Below are 20,527 nucleotides of genomic sequence, written 5' to 3' on the forward strand. Positions count from 1 at the left end.
GCGTCACAACTCAGTTTGGTTGAGCGACGGAAAGTAAGTGTTTTAGTTCGGTCAAGTTAAAAATGTTTAGATGAAGTCGATATGATTAACCAAGTTTGGTTGAACAACTAACAACAGTGTCCGGTAAATTAAATGATAATTGATCCGGTGAAATGAAGGAAGATTAGCCATATTTATTTGAAAGATGTAGAACAAATAGAATCGGTGGAGTGGAGGATAGAAATAAGTACAAAACCCGTACCTTTCTCATTACCGCACAACTGATCTAAGTCTTCTGGCCACCGGGCTCCTATGGGGAAGCCATGCAGGCGGACCCATCGTAGCGTGATCGCCTCCCACATCGCGGAAACCACCACACCACACAGTCCTAGCAGCCTTAACATCTCCAAGTCTTACTCACTTCCCCCTATTGCTCGGTCCTGGCTCAGCTACTGTCAGGCTTTTGCAGCCATCTCGCATCCTTCATTTTCAGGATGGGGTGCTCTCCAGGCACTGCTTACTCTGTGCATGGGGATTCCATCCACTCCACGGAGCACCTCATCTGGAGCCTGTCATTTCTACGTACTTTCCCATCTCCTCTTTGTAGGACAGAACTCCCCAATACTGCAGCCTTCTCGCCTCCCTCCTTTCGTAATCGTCCCCTCTCCTGCGCCCTCTCCCGCTCCCCTCCCTCCACCTTCAGCGTGACTGTTGTGACCTGATGAACAACAACAACAACGTCTCTGGTAAAATAGGATGTTTAAGGGACATGCATTTATCCATGTATACATTCGGAAGTCCTTTTCTGTTATAGTAATCATAGCAATCATACTTAAAGTTGGGTGCGTTTTGATTACTAGTATTTAATCAGTGATTAATTGCAACTCTCTCTCTCTCTTTATATTATTTCTGCCGTGACCCGAAATTAGGAGAAATTTACATGCCCTATAGCAAGCAGATACTTTTCATGAATAAGATACATTTAGATACTTACTGATATTGAAACCTATAATTCGAAAGTTGACTCAGAAACAATTTGTCAGATTCCAATATTTCAGTCTGATAATTAGGAACGACCCTCTACTGTTATTGTTTATGTTGAAATCGACTAAAATATATTTTCGAATGGAAACCATCGTATTATTAATAAAAACATCAACGTTGCTGGGCCTACGTTTGTGACAAGTGTTCAGGACAAATTTCTAAGTTCGCCCATTTGCATTGTGGTCAAGGGTAAGAAAATAGCTCAGTTCAACCTTCCAAACATTATTTATGTGGGTTAGTAATATCACTAATATGTACGTTTATTTCGCTTCTATAGTCTCGTTCGCTTATATTTTGTTAGAACTTTTCGCTAGATTACACTTCTCTTGAAGGTATTACCCCTCAAGTCTCCAACTCGATGCTTTTTCTTGAAGTCTACAGCTAGTGTAGTTCGGTTCTCAAGCAATAAGTAAGTGAAATTATAAAATTTGGAATGATAAAGTACTGATTAAGAAACTTTTTTCATTCTTAAATGATTTATACGTGCTTTTATTGACCAAATCTTATTTACAAGCGGAATATTATCACTAGTAGTTAATCTAAATATTCACTTCCACTCTTCCAGCGACTCTGTCGGTGCTAAGTGCTTGGCGGCCGTACCGCTACCGAAGCGTGAAATGGAATCGCTGAGCGCTCTTGAAGTTTACAAAAGACGACCGGCGCGGTCGTCACTCGTGAATAATCGTTTATTCGTTATTATACGTAAATTATCTGAGTATGCTTATAATTATGTTAGTCGTCGCAGACTCGCAGTCTTCTAAGCTCTGATTTATTTGTCTATGTTTATGTCTGTTTCAATTCTGTTAACTATAGTAGGCCTAGCGCCCTAGCCCTACTGCCCCTACATAAACATGGTCATGGATGATGGAAGCTTGGAGATTAGAAATTGCTATGGCGGTAGATGTTCATTTGATTTTGTGTCCTCTGTGGCTCTGTCAGTTGTCAATCTAAACTTGGTACGTACAAGCCACAACTCACAAGGTAGCTACTTACCTACATCCAGAACAAACAAAAAAATTAATTTGCTCAATTTGCTTTAATTGTTTCTGTTGCTTGGATTTTTTCATGGCTCTATTAATTGCCTAATTATACCTATTAACCTCCTCTCCTGAGGCTCCTGGAATCCTGGCACATTGGCACGGTGACACCTCACACGTCACACCTGACAGCTAGTATGGAATATATCTACTTGGCGAGCCGTGACTGAATTTTTCGAGCCGTGGTTTTATGGATTTGCCAGCCGTGATTCCATTTCATGCGAAGTGCAAACCGCGATTTTTTAATCGAACAAAAATTTATGACATTCGAGCCGCGAGATTTCATACCTACTGAAATTATATGATATTAGAGCCGCGATATTTCAGACAAAAATAGGACTTTTCCAGACTAGCCTGACAGGCTGACAGTGGGCGATAGGTTTAACTTCGTTTTGTGCCAGTTATTTCAATAAATATTATGTAGAAGCCCTTTCTTCATTATTTTTTCCACCTTTGTTTTTGTTAACAATCAAACACAATATGGAATCTCGAGGAAGCTACAGAAAGTTTTCATAATAAATGAAAGAGTTGTACTGAATGCGGCAAAAAAACTTACAGGCACGCAAACTGCTTTAAAGGCCAAGCCTCCTGCGATTTATTATATTTGAGTTAAAAATTAATATATGTATGATCATTAATTTGTATCTGTATTCAGTCCTCCTTATATTGAATTTGTCAGTAATTGTGTAAAAAATATAATGATTGAAATCGGCGTGAATACGTATGGTAATACATATAGCGAATACGTACGGTAATTAAAGATGAATTAGAACCATCTGGAACTCGATTGTTCAAATTTATTGCCGAACATTTCCTTACCTTATTACTAATTAATATGAACAATTTTGATGATGATTTTTTCAGCTGCGGAACCCAGCATGGAGAAGGTAGTCCCACGATGGTCAATGGAAGGTCCTGCATCATCACGTCATGATATGTTGTCTGTCTGATGAAATCATCAGCCTATGTGGGTCATGGGTCAAATCTTAAACTTACTTCAGTAGAAATTTTCTTCTTACTAACAAACAAAATTAAGTTTGTATCAACGAATACAATATACACAATGGAGTAGTCAATATTAATAATACGTTTTTCAAAGGTTTTCTGAATTAATTTTCATATTCAAACAAATGTACTAAATCAGTTTGATATGTATCGCTCCACTCATGAGCACTGAGACAAATGGGTGGGTCTGGATGACCCACTTTGATGAGTCAACCATGTCCAAATGTCGATCCACCCATTAAATTTCAGGCATGACTCTCTTGTGGCATCAAATCTCCTTTGAAGCCACCCGTAGCACGGATACATAGGGAGCGTCTGAGTGTCAGAGCGACTTATCGCCACATGTGAGTCATACCTGAAATTTAAAGGGCCCGAAATAGGTCAGTATTATCCACAAATGTGGCAAGCGAGTCGAAAAAGTGCATCGCTATTCGGAGGCGGTTCACTCGTCAAAGTAAGTCATCCAGACCACCCATTTCTCTCGGTGAAGCATTCACTTTTACACAGTAATTGTAGGTGTGTTATGAAAGGCTTCGTAAACGATTTAAAGATAAATAATGGCATCTAATATATTAAAATGCATGCCAAATTAAATAAAGTTATTTTATTACCACATTTGTTAACACGAATACCAAACAAGATATTGTTGTTTTATTTCCTTACATGTGATATGCAATACCAAACAAAACATTTTTTCTTCACCCTTGATGAGTTTCGTTATTATAATTGGTACTCGTGCTTTTCATATGAATATTAATCTTAGGTGTCAAGTCGTGAACACTCTATGTAATTGCTTAGCATTTACTTGCACAATTATTTGCTTAGCATCCACTCGCACAACTCGTATAATGAATATTTCCATAAGCCCTCTGCAAGTTTAAAGGATGTGTCCGCAATGTTAATCGCGTGTCCGCAATCCGCATTATGAGAGAAGCCACCAATTGACGGCAATAGATGGCTATTTAGATGCTTGCAGTTGCTGAGTTACTTTAAGTTTATCTGTGAAAGAAGTTACGACGAATTCAGTACAGCCTTACATGTAAATGTAATGAATTATTTTTTGTGATGTGCTTTTTTAGGGCTTTTGACCATTACTGTTGAAATTGTAGCTCTACGGGCACGGTTAAATTTATCCATGGCGATGGGTGAAAATATCCATGGCCATAGGCCACGGGTGAAATTATCCATGGCCATGGGTGAAATTGTGCCATGTGCACGGGTGATTTTTGCTCTTCTACGGGTGGCTCCTGCCCATTATTCCAGTCTGGCTGGTAGCCTAGTGACAAACCAGAGATTTTTTAGAATCAGTTAATTTTCAATTTCCTAATTTTCTGACGATTTAAACCAAATTCTTATGTATGATAATGCTGGTATCCATGACCATGATACTTTACTGGTCTACTTATAGGACTGAAAAATGAACTTGAGAGAGAGTCTAAAAAACTCTCTGCTTTGCCAATTGCCACTATGGCTGGTAGTGCCGTAGTGGACTAGTGGTAAACACCATAGGCATAGTGTAAACTGTAAAGTGACAAAGCAGAGAATTTTTTAGACTCTCCCCCAAGTTCATTTTTGAGTCCTATAAGTAGACCAGTAAAGTATCATGGATACCACATAGGCTACCAGCATTATCATACTTAAGAAATTGGTTTAAATCTTGAGTTTTTGAGCAAATTGAAAATGAACTGATTCCAAAAAAGCTCTGGTTTGCCACTATGGTCACTTCACTAAAGTGTAAACACTAAACTAGCAACTGGCATCTTGTGTCTGGTATCCTTATGATGCAGGCACTGTAAGAGTATTTTAGTAAGTTTTTAAAATTTAAACTGCTGCTGAATATTTTTGAATATTGCTGCTTTGAATCCAAAAATAATTTTTTATGAATTTAACATCTTGTGGATGTGGCTCAATGAAGTTCCTAGTTTTCTTTGCAAATAGTACCAATCATATTTAGATTATTAATATATGTGGACAATATTTGTGCTTTTAACAAGTGTTAACAAAATGTAAAATGCTTGAATGGCAAAAAATATCAAACAATAATATGCAAATATAAATACTCAATAGAATAAAAGAGAATTTTTTTATCTATGTTGAAGTTACTTGAGAAAGTGGACATGGGTTATATCATAAATAATTGTAAAATACCTGCTATGAGGGCTGCCCTCATAGCAGGTAGGGTAAACGCGGTATATTCCGACACATTAAGGACGCATCGAAAAATGAAAAACTATAAAAAAACCGTATGCATTACGTAAGTTCTGTTGCCTTCACATGACTCTCAAATCACTTCACTACGCATCAGCAACGATGAAACGTCACAAAATGTTGCCATATTTATTAAAAAGCCTTTAGAATGGAAACCTACCAAATCCCTATATTCCGTCACATTGTGTGGCAATATTCGCCACGTGGTGAGTCGTATTGCGTCAGCGCTTCAAATTTAACTGATACGTATTGCCGACATCCACGTGTTCGAATTCCGTTTGCTGTGTGAGCTGTATTGGGATACAACACGGCTTTGAATTAGAACACTAACGAATATTGAACACTACTTAATTACGTTTTAATTAACAGCTATTAGGCTTTTAATTAAGCAAATTTCAATTTTTGTACAAAGCTTTGAACGATCTGTGTGTGTCCAATTCAAGTTGTGTCGGAATTAGTTTTCATGTGTCTAAATGCAACATCTCAACTTAATCATCTATTAATTTATTTATGACTTGAAATCAGCGAATACAAGTATACTTAAAGGATTCCTAATATATTCACAGACGTATTTAAAAGTCTCAAACCATAATATTCTTCCTATAAAAACAGTTATTCACTATTTGTCAACTGTCAAATTTGACACATTTTTTGATGATCTCACCAGGTGGCATGCATTGTCTCTCTTTGGATCTCAATATTTTCCCACTAGATGGCCAAGACCTAGTGTTTTTGCAGTATTTCGACACGCAAATGTATGACGTCACAATTTCAACCATCAATGATTGCATGGAACTAAAACAAAGCTTAATATAAAGGAAAAGCTGGAGAGGTGACGGAATTACCTACGATGTCGGAATATACCGCGTTTACCCTATTTTACAATCATTTATTTACAATCTCCTTGCCCTCCAAGGGCAAGGAGAATGGATGTTGGTGTGCATGTGGGTGGCTTAAGGTTGAAAATGCTTCTGTATGCTGATGTTGCTGTGAATATGACTGAAAATAGCAAAGAACTGCAAACTGCAAAGTATGCTGGACCAGGTTGGGAAAAGTCCTACTTTTTTCTGAAGTATCGTGGCTCTAGCATCATAACTTTAGTAGGTAGGAAATCTCATGGCTCTACTGTTATGCATTTTTGTTTGATTTAAAAATATCACAGTTTGCTCTTTGCAAAAGTGTCATTCCATAAAAGTTTCAACTTCCGCAATTTGCATTATTTCAACCCTCCTGCCAAAATATTCTGCAAAACGTAATAATTGTAATGATAACAAGTCAACCTAAATGTTTTGTTGAAGATTGCGCATAGTTGTGGTCATGTCAGAGCAGTCAGACTGCATTAATACAGCAATCCCTTGATTAACGCAGTTAATAAATCCCAGAGTTTTACCATGTTAAGCAGAACCGCACTAATCAAACTTAAGAATATATGGGAATAATTATAATGAATCCTCAAAAATAACAAAGTTACATAATAATTTTTTTTTCCACTAAAATTCATCATATTTTGCTTAGTTCAATTCATCATTCAAGCTTAGTCTCCATAGTGATATTTTTACATTTAAGCGTTCCCTTTTTGTCCATAATTATGAAGGTAATTTATCAAGGAAAATTATGTAGTTTGATAAAAGTGAGCAGTAGATATGGCAGCGATCTTGACCAGTTGAAGGCTAACAAGTAACTAGAGCACCGGCATGGCGCACTTACCGGCGAACGTTGCCAAACTCGACCATTCGAGGTATGAACGAGACAAGTCGCGGTTAAACTGACTGTGTAGTCAGTACGAGTGCCTACGGAATGGGACCTTATTTAAAGAATTATTGGCTGAAATTCATAAAGTAACAACATTTGGCAAATTTTTCCAAAAGTCGTAACAAAAGTAACAACATAAGATCTAATAAGCAAAAAGTAACGCTTTTGTTACAAACGTAACACCTCTGGCTAGAGGCATGAAAATGATGCGTTGTGAGAAAAAAAGTTGCCCTAATCAAAACTGGCACTGCGTAGATTAAGGGTAGGTTGCAAATTTTTATTCCGCGTTGAACAAAACTGCGGTATTCAAAACCGTGCTAATCAAGGATTTGCTGTACGTGTTCAGCTTAGAGTAAAGACAAATGTTATTGTTGCAGTTTGACTGTTTTAGGGCAAAATTAGAGATTTGGAGTAACATGTGCACACACTTTGGCCTATACTTTCGAAAAAAGTTAAGAGATTGTAAGTTATACAGCCAATCATTGATGGCTTTTCAAGCCAAATCCACCAATCATAGACAAGACAATAGAGCGCAAGTACTTGCGTTCACTTAGCAAGTTTTGAATGTATGGCCCTTTGTAAATAAGTTTACTGCTTGTAAATGGCTTTTCATGGCTGAGATATGGAATTCACTGCTCAAAAAAAATTAAATCTTGGCTAAAAGGAATGGAATCACGGCTGTCAAATCCATAAAACCACGTCTCTAAAAATTTAGTTGCAGCTCACCAAGTACCGGTATGGTAGATATATTCCATGCGTATGCTGGACTGTGACCGAGTATGGGAGTGACTTCAATGCGTGATTCAGTGCAAAGAGCCAAGTACTTGTTGTGAATGGATTGGTTGAGGATATGAGCCGAGTGTAGATGTAGGGAGGGAGATTGTTAGGGCAAATGAGTACAAGTACTTAGGGATGTGTGTGGACCAGGAGGGATGTCGGAGAATAAAGGCCAAAAATTTAAGCAAGGTGAATCAATGGTTGGGTATACTTGGAAGTGCAGCAAAAGTGAGAGCAAGTAAGTATGAAGTATTGAGGGAAGTGTGGCAGTGCCTAGTATTAGGTATGGATTGGATGTGATAGCAAATAGTGATGGTGAGCTAGAAAAACTGGAATTGGTACAGAATAGAGTGGCGAGATTGGCACTAGGAGCCCCATGGTGGACTGCAGTAGAGGCCCTGAGAGGGGAAATAGGATGGAGTACCTTTAAGGCAAGACAAATGAGATAAGTTTTGAGGTTTAAAGTGGGACTGGAGCAAATGGACAATGAACATTGGGCACAATAGATGTATATGTGGAACATAAATGTGAGCAAATGGGCACTTCGATGTTGTGCATTGGTACGCAAGTGTGGTATGCATGAAGCATGGGTGTGCCTAGGGCCTGCTGGCCTAAAGGATGAATGGGTGGGGGCAGTATGGGGTACGTTTGGGATAGAGTGGAATGAAAAAGAGTGGAAAAGAGAAATAAATGAATGAGTGAAAGACTATGGGCTGAAGGTGGGGAAGCAAGGAATAGAGGGAAAAAATACTCCAAAACTGTCTCAAATGAAAGCAATGCCAAAATATGAATGCATGTATGATGGTAGTAAAGGTGAGGACCTTATGTTTTGTGTGAGAGCAGGGGTGCTAGGTGTGAATGGACATACATACAGGTGGAATAAGAGGAGGGAAGATAAATGTTTTATGTGTAATGGGGATGAGAAGGAAACTGTGGTGCACTTGTTGATGGAATTTGGGGCTATTAGTTCTTCTGGACTGCAGCCTCATAAAGAAAGATTGGCCAAGTTCATATGACACCCACCCACCCAAGTTCACCCAGCTGCTTGACTACTGTACTTTCTGGTGGAACTGATCCTTTTCCTAACTGGTGAGACAACTGTCTTGTGTTTTAGCCAATCTTCATGCTGTCATCATAACCCAAACCTCTCACTGTTTTCTAGCAACTTATCTTTGTGAATCCTAGCATGCTGCACCCACAATCCAAACCATTCTAGCAAATTCCCATCAAACGCCTTCATCTCAATCTCGGATAACTTTAACAACCTCATCTTGGTCATGCTGCTGTATTCTGACAATGGTAGTGACTGCAAGAAACTCAATTTAAAACTGCAAGGCTGCTTCCACCTTCACCTCTGCATCGAGAAAAATTTTCTTAGAACATATTTAGAATTCTCCCTTAATGATACTATCTTCAGTTTCCATTTGATATTATCTTCAGCTAAGTCCAGTTCTTCTAAAGTTGGAAAACTAAGTATACTGTCAAACAGAGTAAAAAGGGATTGTTTTGAGTGTTTTTTTGGTAATAACTTCTTACCATGAAACATTTCCCAAACAAATTTAGGCTCATTTTATAGCTCTTTGCGAGGGCTATCGAATGGCATCTTAAAAAAATTCCATATGCTAATTATAAGGTGCTAGATGCAATATAAAAGGCTCCTGAATTTATCTGGAAACGGGGTAAAAAGGGACATTTGAAATAAAACTCAAATTTAAATGTTTGAAGGATGCAGAGTGTACTCACCTATTACCAGCAGTTCTCCTAAGTCCTCCTTTTCCTTTTAGATGTAATGTAACAACGAGGAGCTCAACAAGCTTCTTTAGGGAGTGACCATTGCATTGAGTGACCTGGATGTTAGGAGTTCTGCCTAACATCCAGGCTGTTCTGCTCCCCAAGAAAATTTTATTTAAATTTGAATTTAGGATTTTTGCTCAAATTTAAAATATAAGTGAAAATCTTTGTGATTAACCCATATATTATCTTAACTGTGGCCTTTGCTAACAGAGGATCTTCTGTAAATGTGTTTTAGGGGTTGTCCCTAATTACCCCGGGGGTTGTCCCTAATTACCCTGGGGGGGGGGTGTCCCTTCTTACCCTGTCGCATGTAAATGGCTGCCATTTTTTTGGAATGAGGCAAATTCTGTCGATTATGTTTTCAAGCTGACACCTGTGTGCAACTTTTATGTAAATGAATTTTTTAATACGGCAAATATTTTTTTTGCTCCAGACTTTAGTAGAAGTAATTTCCCAAAATCATACTTTTCACACTTTTTTTCAGCAATTTTTTAGAGATGGTAAACGTTTGATTTCTTGACTAGCTTTATACATACCGTCAACCAGGGCTACTCGGGACGGGCGGGGTAACTCGGGACAGTCCTCCGACACAGCGAAAAACTGTTTTAGTAGCAAAACTAATTGAAATATTGCAAAACTAAATATAGTGGCGTAAACGTCAACATTTTTCCTATCTATGTAGTACGTATAAAGGAAGTTCAAAAATACTACATTCACTAGCTTTGAAAAATTCCTGAAAAAAATGGTGAAAAGCGATATTATGAAAAGTTACTTCTGCTAAGGTCTGTAGTAAAAAAATATTCACCGTATTAAAAAATTTTACTTGCATAAAAGTTGCACCCATGTGTCGGCTTGAAAACGTAATTGACAGATTTTGCCTAACTCATCAAAAAGAAATGGCTGTCATTTCCGCACAGCGGGGCTACTCGGGACACCCCTCCGGGGCTATTCGGGACACCCCCAAAAGCGCATTTACAGTAGAACCTCAGTTAGCAAAGGCTCCAGTTAAGAAAAAAATTGATTAAAAAACAAAGAATAATAATTTCATTTACCTTGCTGAGCAAAAAAAAGTTCACTTATCAAAAAATTAGTTCATCATCGATCATCACAAAATTGTGCATAGAATGTCATATTTAGAATTGTGCACCAGGCATCATAGAATGAAAAGTAATTGACCTAAACTATGATTTATTTCTCCAAAACATATGATGCTTGTCACTAAAACATTCCTTTCTGTTTCAGGTATGTTTTTCGCGATCTTTTCATTGCATTTTCTCATTTATGGAAAAAATGCACTATTGTGCTTGCCATGTCCATCTGTCTGTCTGTCCGTCCGTCTGTCCATGACCTCAAGTTTTTGTCAACGAAAAAATGCGCTCTCTGTCACTCACTGCAGGAGTACTGAGTTATATTTTTTTATAGTAAATTCACTTAACCCAATTAAAATGGTGTGAAATTACAAGCCATCCTGTAAGCTTACAGATACAGAAAAAATGCTATAAGGCTGCTGATATGAAGCTTGCAATGAACAAGGTTGTTGTAAATGCTCAATGGCATGTTCCATGGATAGGGTAATATCGCATCAATAATACAGTAATATACAGTAATATATAATACTGTATTTACTTAATATTATACTGTATATAATATACAGTAATATAATGTAATATACAGTATAATACAGTAATCATCTACAATGAAAGAGGAGGACTTCAGAGTACTGTTAGTAATGGATGAGTACACTCTGCATGCTTCAAATGTTTTAAAATGAAGTTTTATTCCAAGTGTCCAAGTAGCCCTGTTCGACGAGGCTACTAAGGACACTCTTTTTTTTTGCTTCTGGCACCTTATGAATAGCATATGGAATTTTTTTGATGATGCCATTTGATAGCCCTCACAAGGAGCTATAAAATGAGCCTAAACTTGTTTATGAAATGTTTCATCATAAGAAGTTATTAACAGCTAAAAACAAAAAAATGCTCAAAAACAAAAAAACGCTCAAAAACAAAAAAAAAATGCTCAAAAAAAAAAAAAAAAAACGCTCAAAACTGTCCCGAGTAGCCCCGGTTGACGGTAATAGATAGTAAAAATGTTGAAATTTACGCCACTATTTTTAGTTTTGCAATATTTTGATTAGTTTAGCTGCTACAACATTTCTACAAAATGTGGGACGCGCATCCTGAGTTACCCTGCCTGTCCCCTTTTACCCCGTTTGATGGTATATGAAAGTCTACTCTATATGTATTACCGTATATGTTTGGCCTGTTGCTTAAATTATGTAATTTTTATTTCAGACTCTTCACTAGTCAAATCATGGCCCTTGAACTAGCTTCAGAGACTGTTTGGTTTGAGAAGTGGCGGTATGATGATGCCGAGTGCAAATATCATGAACAGAAAAATCAGGTCAGTTCTTTTTATTCTTTTCATGTGATAAGTAAGAAGTAAATTTTGGAATAGCCTGTGGGTGCAAGAAAAGGTATTTTCCTGTTGAGATATTAAATCTTTTATCATGACATTTCTCTTATCCATATTATGCATTGAGTTGGTGTAAAAAGTGCTAAACTATTACTTGATAAATATTAGATTTTATGACAGCACAGCTCTATTTGTTTAATCCTGCACAATTACTACTTTTTTCTGCAGAATTTTCATTGGATTTATGGGAATGAACTGTATGGACATCTTCATTTTGTAGACTTTGGCAGCTGAATGATTTGTGTTGGTTCCTCTCTTTGAACAGAATTGTATAAATAATGGTAAGATGCTCCTCAGTATGCCATTAATGGCGGTGTTTATTTTGGACCCACACTATAATACTTTAGCTGATCTGATGTTTCTTATCTTTCATGCTGCCTTCTCAGAGATCAAGCTCAATAATGAGCTGCAAGGTGTGTTAATTTTATACAGCCACTCTTACCATCCTCTTATTGTTGCCTTCTATCCATACAACCTTTTAATTATATTAATATGTACTTGCTCTTTAAGGTCACTATTTATTAGTTGGATTGAAAATTCCCGAACATGAGACTGTAAATACAGAAAAATACCTATTCAAAAATTGTGAATAATGGTTTTCCAGACATGAACTAACTCTAATTGTAAAACTATTTTATATAATGTAAGATTTTAAAACAGTAAGATTTCATAACACATCCACTTCTATACTGTTTCTGGCTATTGTTTCATATGTTTTGTTCTTGATGTCAGCTGCTCATATCACTAAATTTCTCCTATCACAAATATATTCTTGAAATCACATCCTTTCCTCCAAAGATAAATTAGTTCTTAATTCTATACAAACCATAAGTCAACTTTCATCTGACATTTTCATCGAAGATGTTATTGGGTTGAAATTTTGAAGGATTTGTGGTAACTGGAGGTTGTCTTCCTGGCAGGCTTCTGCAACCCCAATGCTAGGTTCTTTGGCCAACCAGATTGCAAGGGCTCGAGAAGACATACAAAACAGTCGTGCTGCCTCAGTGAGTGATCAGATCCTGCCATAGAGCTGCTTCTCTGGCTAGTGCATCTTAACTGTTGCTAAGTAGTGGCAAACTAGAGCCTATTGTCAATGGCATTGATGTTATGCACTGCTTCAGCATCTGCATCCTCATTTATGGTTTGGAATAATTTTACCATGCTAAGATATTGGATGGCAGCTCCAGTTCTTCTGAAGATGCTGGATTAAATTGCTTTGTAAAAGCTCATGTTTTCTACTGATTGTTTACCTGTGGCTGCATCTAATTGTTAGTGAAGCCCTTCTCAATGCCATGATAATTCCCTTGTCTGCATGATCTAATCAAGGCTTTATGTACATACCTTTTCTTTTTGCCTTGCTTGTGCCATTGTGTCTTCTTGGTTGTTGCTCATCTGCTTTGCTGTTGTTCCTTATGGATGAATAATTTCATCCCTACACTCGCTTCCTTCTAGAAAGATTTACTTCATTTTGCCACTTGTATTTTCTATGTATTTTGCTTTTGATGTCTTGTTAGCTAGGAGTTAAGAATCCAAAAGAGCAAAATTTGGTAATTTAATGCCATTTCATAAGCATCTTCATCTCTTTTTTTAAGTGTTCATTTTCCTCAATGGTAGTAACATAACCACTGCATTTTGTTGTTTATTGCTGCAATAGGATGCTCTGACATTCTTTTATGTTGAGATTAGAAGTTTATTGCATATAACTCCAACACTTGTTTAAGTTCTGTCATGGATGTTATGATTGAGTGACTTTCTTTTGTGTCCCATGTCTTGTTGATGTTCTTATACATCTGGCTCTTTTAGCATGTATTCTTTGTATAGCTAGTAATTCTGTCTTCACTGTACTAATAAAATGCCATTATATCATACTGATTTTTAATTTAAGGCTTTTATGTATATTCTACCCTAATATTTTGTCTTGATCAAAATACAGAATCAATGATTATGTAATAGAGTGAACAAAGGCACTAATCCCACATTGACAATTTGTAATTCCGCATTCAAATAATCTCATCAGTAAGTAATCTTTCGACAATTTACATTGCGTTAAATCTCTATTTGCTGCTAATCTTAGTATCACAAGCTATTGTTTCTCCACACAGATTTGTTAGCATGATAAATGTTAATGTGTTCCACCTCTTCGTCTCAGCTTATATTCATTTTAGCTTATCGCTGTGACTGCTTCCTTCTTTCAATGATGTCATAATAAACCACTTGTTTTGATATTTTTTGCATCATAGGAGTGAACAGTTATTACATTGTCTTCTCTTCTGTTCAATGATTTAAATTTAAAAACAGTTTTGCTCTAACTGCAGTTTATTGTGACAGAATCTTCTGCCATCAAGCATTGGAGCTCCGGCTGATGTTGTCAATCGTATTACGAAGCTGGAAGGTGAAAATGCTTCATTACGTAAGAGTAAGTTGTCTATGAACTATTCCAAGTTTATTGTTTGTTTAAATGCTGATTGTTATAACCAAAGGCTGTGCTTTCTTCACTAATTTTGTGATTGTCTTCACTTCTGGCAGTAAATGAAATAACTTCTTGTTCTGGCATCATTCATTATAAAACTGTGCACAATGAAATTTATAATCAATGAGAAAATTGGTAGCTGGAAATACTCTCTGGTTTTCAAAGTTACATTCAATAAAGAACTAGGTATTACTGCCAACTATACCAATACCGTAAGAATAAATGAATCAATATGACAGGCTCTAGTTTAGGGTTTAGATAATTTTTAGCTGATCAATAGGGATTTTTACCATCATGCTTCAGTTTAGAAACATGCATATGATGAGATTATGTACCTATTCCTATATTTAATTCTAGATCTTTTACAAGGTCTTAACAGCCCTTTTGCAAGCATTAATGGCTACCTAACCGGAACTTTTTAATTTATTCTATTTTATCCTATTTTAACACGTTGACTACGATTGGTTCACCTTGTACTTTTGTTTCATTTTTCTAGTACTATTATGGAACAGGGTTGCCAGACTTTCTTTTTTTACCGGACAAATTCCGCGATTTAGTTTTTTCAATTTAGGTAGTCGGCTAAAATTTATGATAGGGGTTGTAAGGGGCGCTTCCTAATTAACTAAAAAAATTGAATTTTTACACCGGAACCTACAAATATACTAGTATATATTGAGTTATAGGCCTTTTTGGCCTTTTTGTTCACGGACTTAATTGGCCGTTTTTTAGGCCATCTGGCAACCCTGAATTATGTGCCAGGAGAAATACATTTCGTGGTACGCATATGTACCAATACGTAGTCAACGTGTTAAAAGTTATTCTGGAGCTAATTATATCCTGTTTACTGTTGGAATGTTGCAACGTCAACAGAATCTTCAATGTTTCTTGTGCAAAGTCAATTATTAGATATTTTACAGTAATCCTTCAGTCACATATCATTTGTGAATTGAAATTTTTGTCTAGATGTACTTGAAGAAAGAGCTAATCAATGATAGACGAGGAGATTCCTGTAAGCCATAAAATTTCCCAAGAATTTCTTGTGAGAATTTTAATCAAGACTAGAACTGAAAAGAAAGAGAAACTTGACAATTGTTTGGTAGTTTTTGTATAGGTTTCACGTAGGCTACTTTTTTCCTTCAAATTATAATTTGGATGACAATAAGATTCGATATATTGTGAATGCAAACGAGCAACTTGCTAATTAATCATAATTTCTAGTTGTCCATTGAACTTATTTTTAAGAACAAATTCTGCCGTGTTGTGCTAATATTATTACTATTGAATCCTTATTTTTCAGGCGTGCAGAGTTTAGAAACCACATTGGCCCAAGTGACAGCGCGGCTAGCGGCGCTCGAGTGTTCCTGCTCTGCTACTGCAAAAGCCTCCCCTCCTCAGCTGCAGAAGCCGTCGTCTCAAAAACAAGAGCAAGACAGCAAGGCTAACGACGACGACGACGATGAAGATGTAGATCTTTTTGGCTCTGATGAGGTGACAAAACTGTACAGTTGGTGTTGGTTCAATTTGAATTTTTTGACAATTTTCAGTAGTTATGACACAAAACTACTAGTACTCAAGTGATAACATAGGTAGGCCTAGGATATATGAATAGCTATTTTGTAGTTTTGTAGTTAGAATTACCATAATGTGAATTGGTTGGAAGCGAACAACCTAAGTTTTGGTTACATACTAATCATCTAAATTTGACTGAATCTTTTAATTGTTATTAGATGTAAAATAGTTCATTCGGACCAGCTGTGTAGCCTAATTTATTTTAGTAATGCAACAAAGCAGAATATGTATGGAGGAAAAAGTAGGTCGTGAAAACAGCTCATTATTCTAACAAATGAGGCTTGACCTCTTCAACGACTAGAATTTTGGAACAAAATTTCTAGGCTATAATTATCTTAATATTTTTTTCATTTGCGTTAATCTAATGTAATGTTGGTTAAGAAACCTCAGAAAATCGAGTGTCTCTTGCGGCAATAGGTTAAGTGATACTGTAACTCAAGGATTATGGATGATAGTGTGCCTTGAACCAATATGAATTGGTTTTACTACTGATATTTATGATTAATGTGCTCTTTAGTACACGATTTCTACTTTCAAAAATTGTATTTTAATCATTATTTTGTTCAATCTACCCTGTAAATGATTAGTTTTAAATAATTTCCGATACTTCATAGTTTGTATTGTGATTGAAGTTAATGATAACTTAAGTACTCCACTGTGAAACGATCTTTGCCATAACAATCCGATCAGTTACCTATTTTTTTAAGAGTTTATTTTGCACGTAGGAACTTTCCAGCCCATGTGCATTAATGTTGTTGGTTGCAGGAGGAAGAAAGTGCAGAGGCAATCCGTGTGCGAGAAGAGCGACTCAAGTCATACGCTGAGAAGAAGAGCAAGAAGGCGGGACCCATCGCTAAGTCGTCAGTCCTGCTGGACTGCAAGCCCTGGGATGACGAGACAGATCTTAAAGTCATGGAAGAACACATCAGACGAATTGAGATGGATGGACTTGTTTGGGGAGCAGGTAAGTCTTTTATTTAGTTTGTATTTTTTTAATACTGTTCATGACAAATTTTCTCGGATTTTACTGGGCACTGGCTTTCGTTGCGAATTATCACTGTTATTGTATTCAACATTGTGCGGTTTTGTTGACCCTATCGTTCGAAAATTGGGAAACTGGTTCTAAAGAAAATATGAATTAATTTTCTTTGGATAACTTGTAACTTTGAAACTTAATTTTTTTTTTATAATTTTAGGCATTTGAGCTCAAACGAGGTGTAGCATTCACAGTTTAAAGAGGCATTACAACGCAACAGCACTCATTTGTTGTTGCCTAATATGCTAACTATTGCTACGTTTATGACTAAATTATATCACTAGCCTTCGCTACACATTGCTTGTGTTACAGCTAAACAAGTTCCTCTGGCTTTTGGCATCCACAAACTATCCATCCTATGCACGGTCGAGGACGAGAAAGTTTCTATCGATGACCTCAGCGAGAAAATTCAGGAGCTCGAGGATTATGTGAGTAGCATCTGCCTCTTACTATCATATTTTAATTAATACTGATTTTATTACAATTGCATTATGAAATGCCTATTCTTTGTGGCTTCACTGGCTATGGAATATGATTAATTCCATGCACCGGCGTGACAGCGTGTTGTGTCCTGTTCCGTAATTCAGCCTATAATTTGATGCACTAGAATGACTAAAGCTTCATACCTTGGAAGACAGCATAGAAACTTTCTTTCTGTTCAATAATATGAAGATTGAGCCTTACATGTTATTCATAATATGTCATCGTGCCTTTTTCTTGATGCACGGATGTTCGTGCTGGTATAGCGTGCTGAGGATATCATTTCTTCTGATGAATGAGATGAATGTTATTCTTTTTTTTTTGCCAATTTTGAGACATAAAACATTTTTAATGGGAACAATTATGTAACATAACAAAGGAAAAGCGTTATATCTGATGCACTGGCTAAATTTGTGCCCATTATACTGCCAATACAATTTCACTCGCCCCGTGGAAGTCTGAATCTATTTAAGTTTTCCTTCCTTTCAACAGGTCCAGAGCGTAGATGTAGCCGCCTTCAACAAAATCTAAGCAGCCTTGCCATTAAATATTAATGATTAATGCTGACTTTTTTTATCCATTGGTAATATTAAGCGGCGTGCTCCATATTTTTTGCGTTAATTTGACTGTATTACGACAATATGTATAGCGTGCTCGTAGTTCGTAACTAACAGAGCCTTGTGAAAGTAATAAATATATCTGCTTGGTAACGTACAGCATTTTAGTACCACATGACTTCTACATACATTTTTGGTTAACATAGAACCGTTTATGTTAGAATGTTTAATGAAGAGAGAAACGCATGAAGTTGATGTATTAACTCGAGCTATTTATTGGAACGTCAGTTTTTGTCAAGTTCTGGTTTATCTCAATTTTAGTAAAGAAAAATCCATTACTCTTCAAAAGTCTATTTAGCTTCTGGGATTTTCTGGCGTATGTTTATACGCCTTGCTGATAACAATAATCTCGGGGACTTCATCGTATCGGAATTTCTACTGTCGAAAAAGTGAAGTGTGTTTTCCCGTCTCATGTCGAAATGCGGTTGTCAGTTGGAGTGGCCCCAACGCGTGATCTGTTATTTTGGGCGTTATCAGGTATTGATAGTGTCAGGGACATGTCATCTGATTACAATCTTAATAATGTCATGGTGTTTACATTGCTACGTTAGAGAGGTGCATGCATGGTGAAGGTCACAACTAGAAACTTTTCTGCTACCCACCGAGTCTTTGGCACATCTCTTTACTGGGCACATAAGATTTGTTGAAGAATAATTGGTATTTTGTTACTACTGGTATTCCAGCGCGTTGATTCGAAACATCGCTGGAAAAAATGAATTTCTATTAGAAGAATAATATTCATAATACGGTAAACAGAGACTGTTCAGCGCCACCAATGCGCTCAGATCTGAGTGTTATTTTAACAAAACCGTCCTTTTCATACCGTCTGCCACGGAGCGTGGACGTTCTGTGTAAATGTGAAATAGCTTTGGTTTTTTTACAACACTTCTACTTATCCTATCGATCAGATTTTGTACGCTTGCGTAAAGTTGGAGTCAATGCATGAATCAAATGACAAAATAAATGATTTTCTTCACCTATGGACACTTCGAAGTGGAAACTCGATTATATATATTTCTATGAAAATTACAGATCAATTCATTAAAAATATTCAGAGTTGCTTCATAAACTAAGGAAACAAACTGTTCAAAATTTCATAAGACTGCTTGCTGTAGGTGTGGAATTATTTAGTACCAACCCTAATTACTTGGGTGTATGGAAAAACCTTAAGATGTTTTGAACGGAGGGAAACATTTTTAATCAAATCTTCGTAAGCGCGTCTGACTGAATCATCCATTCCAAGTTCATGAATGATGTTATCCTCCATTTCAGATGTCTAATGCTTCTTCATTTTCTCTAATTATAATAGTGCCGGCGCTGATATGCCAAGTTTTCACTGTCGCCCATACATGTTATTTTATTTCGTTGTTCACGAGAAGTCCAAAAAAATTTAACTCAGTACTCACTGCAGTGAGTGAGAGAGAGCGCATTTTCTCGACGAAAACTTGAGGTCACGGACGGACAGACAGACGGACATGGCGAGCACAATAGTGCATTTTTTCAAAAATTAAAAATGCGCAAAAAATGGCCTTTTGACTAGAGCTTTTTAAAGCTAACGTTACATTAAATAACTACTGGACTGGATGTCCGTTTGGTGGATGGCACCGTGTGGTTAACCTATACGCCTGTTCGCAGAGGTAAAATTCTATTTCGGTAATACCTAGAGCCAGATACTCTGCTATATGATTATTCTCGTACTTATTGGATAATCTGTCGATAATTCAACCGCAAATTAATCGAAACTATGAACAGACATGTAACTCTGCTTGACAGAACGTCAATCCCTAACCTTAAGTCTAAACTGATTAAATGAGTGGCAGGTATGAACACGTTTTTATCTGGGTTGAAATAACGGATGTTTCCATGGCGGTGATATCAGGATAGGAATGAAAGAATAACGAAACAGCTGCCGCGCAAATACTACGGGATTGGGCCGGCAAGGATTGTAAGATGAACGGAGTAGGACGTTTGGGTCACTGCATCTTCGTTAGTTCTGATTTGATTCTTTGAAAAATTTCTCACCCTATAGTCAGTTCTTTATAAAAAAAATAAAATTAAAAAAAAAATCCATGAGTTAAAGTTACGCAATGGAGGCGTCACTAGATTCTTTAGGATGGGGGGCAAAGCCCCAATATTTAAAACCATATTTAAATTAATAACGTCAGGTTGGATGGTTATTTATGTGAACTAATATTCAGGCATCATGACATTACTTTATTAGTATTAAAAATAATTGTAATAATTTTAAGGAATGAACATACAATTATTTAGGGGCCAAAGAATA

At 36.7% G+C, this 20,527-nt stretch overlaps 1 protein-coding gene across 4 annotated transcripts; it reads left to right on the forward strand.

Moving 5' to 3' along the window:
* Positions 1 to 1,348: 1,348 nt before the first annotated feature.
* On the forward strand, positions 1,349 to 18,187 carry LOC108676557 (elongation factor 1-delta). 4 transcript variants are annotated; one of them, XM_047879770.1, is made up of 9 exons: positions 1,349 to 1,432; positions 11,891 to 11,999; positions 12,458 to 12,484; positions 12,992 to 13,075; positions 14,400 to 14,487; positions 15,839 to 16,029; positions 16,876 to 17,074; positions 17,459 to 17,574; positions 18,119 to 18,187. In XM_047879770.1, the coding sequence occupies exons 2-9, from the start codon at positions 11,910 to 11,912 to the stop codon at positions 18,155 to 18,157; spliced, it is 834 nt and encodes a 277-aa protein (XP_047735726.1). In that variant the 5' UTR covers positions 1,349 to 1,432; positions 11,891 to 11,909; the 3' UTR covers positions 18,158 to 18,187. The 4 variants fall into 4 exon arrangements, with proteins under 4 accessions (XP_047735726.1, XP_018020135.1, XP_047735728.1 ...); XM_047879771.1 differs by lacking the exon at positions 1,349 to 1,432 and adding an exon at positions 8,815 to 8,891; XM_018164646.2 differs by lacking the exon at positions 12,458 to 12,484.
* Positions 18,188 to 20,527: the final 2,340 nt, after the last annotated feature.

Source organism: Hyalella azteca, unplaced genomic scaffold, assembly GCF_000764305.2.
Source record: "Hyalella azteca isolate HAZT.00-mixed unplaced genomic scaffold, Hazt_2.0.2 contig3780, whole genome shotgun sequence".
NCBI lineage: Eukaryota > Metazoa > Arthropoda > Malacostraca > Amphipoda > Hyalellidae > Hyalella > Hyalella azteca.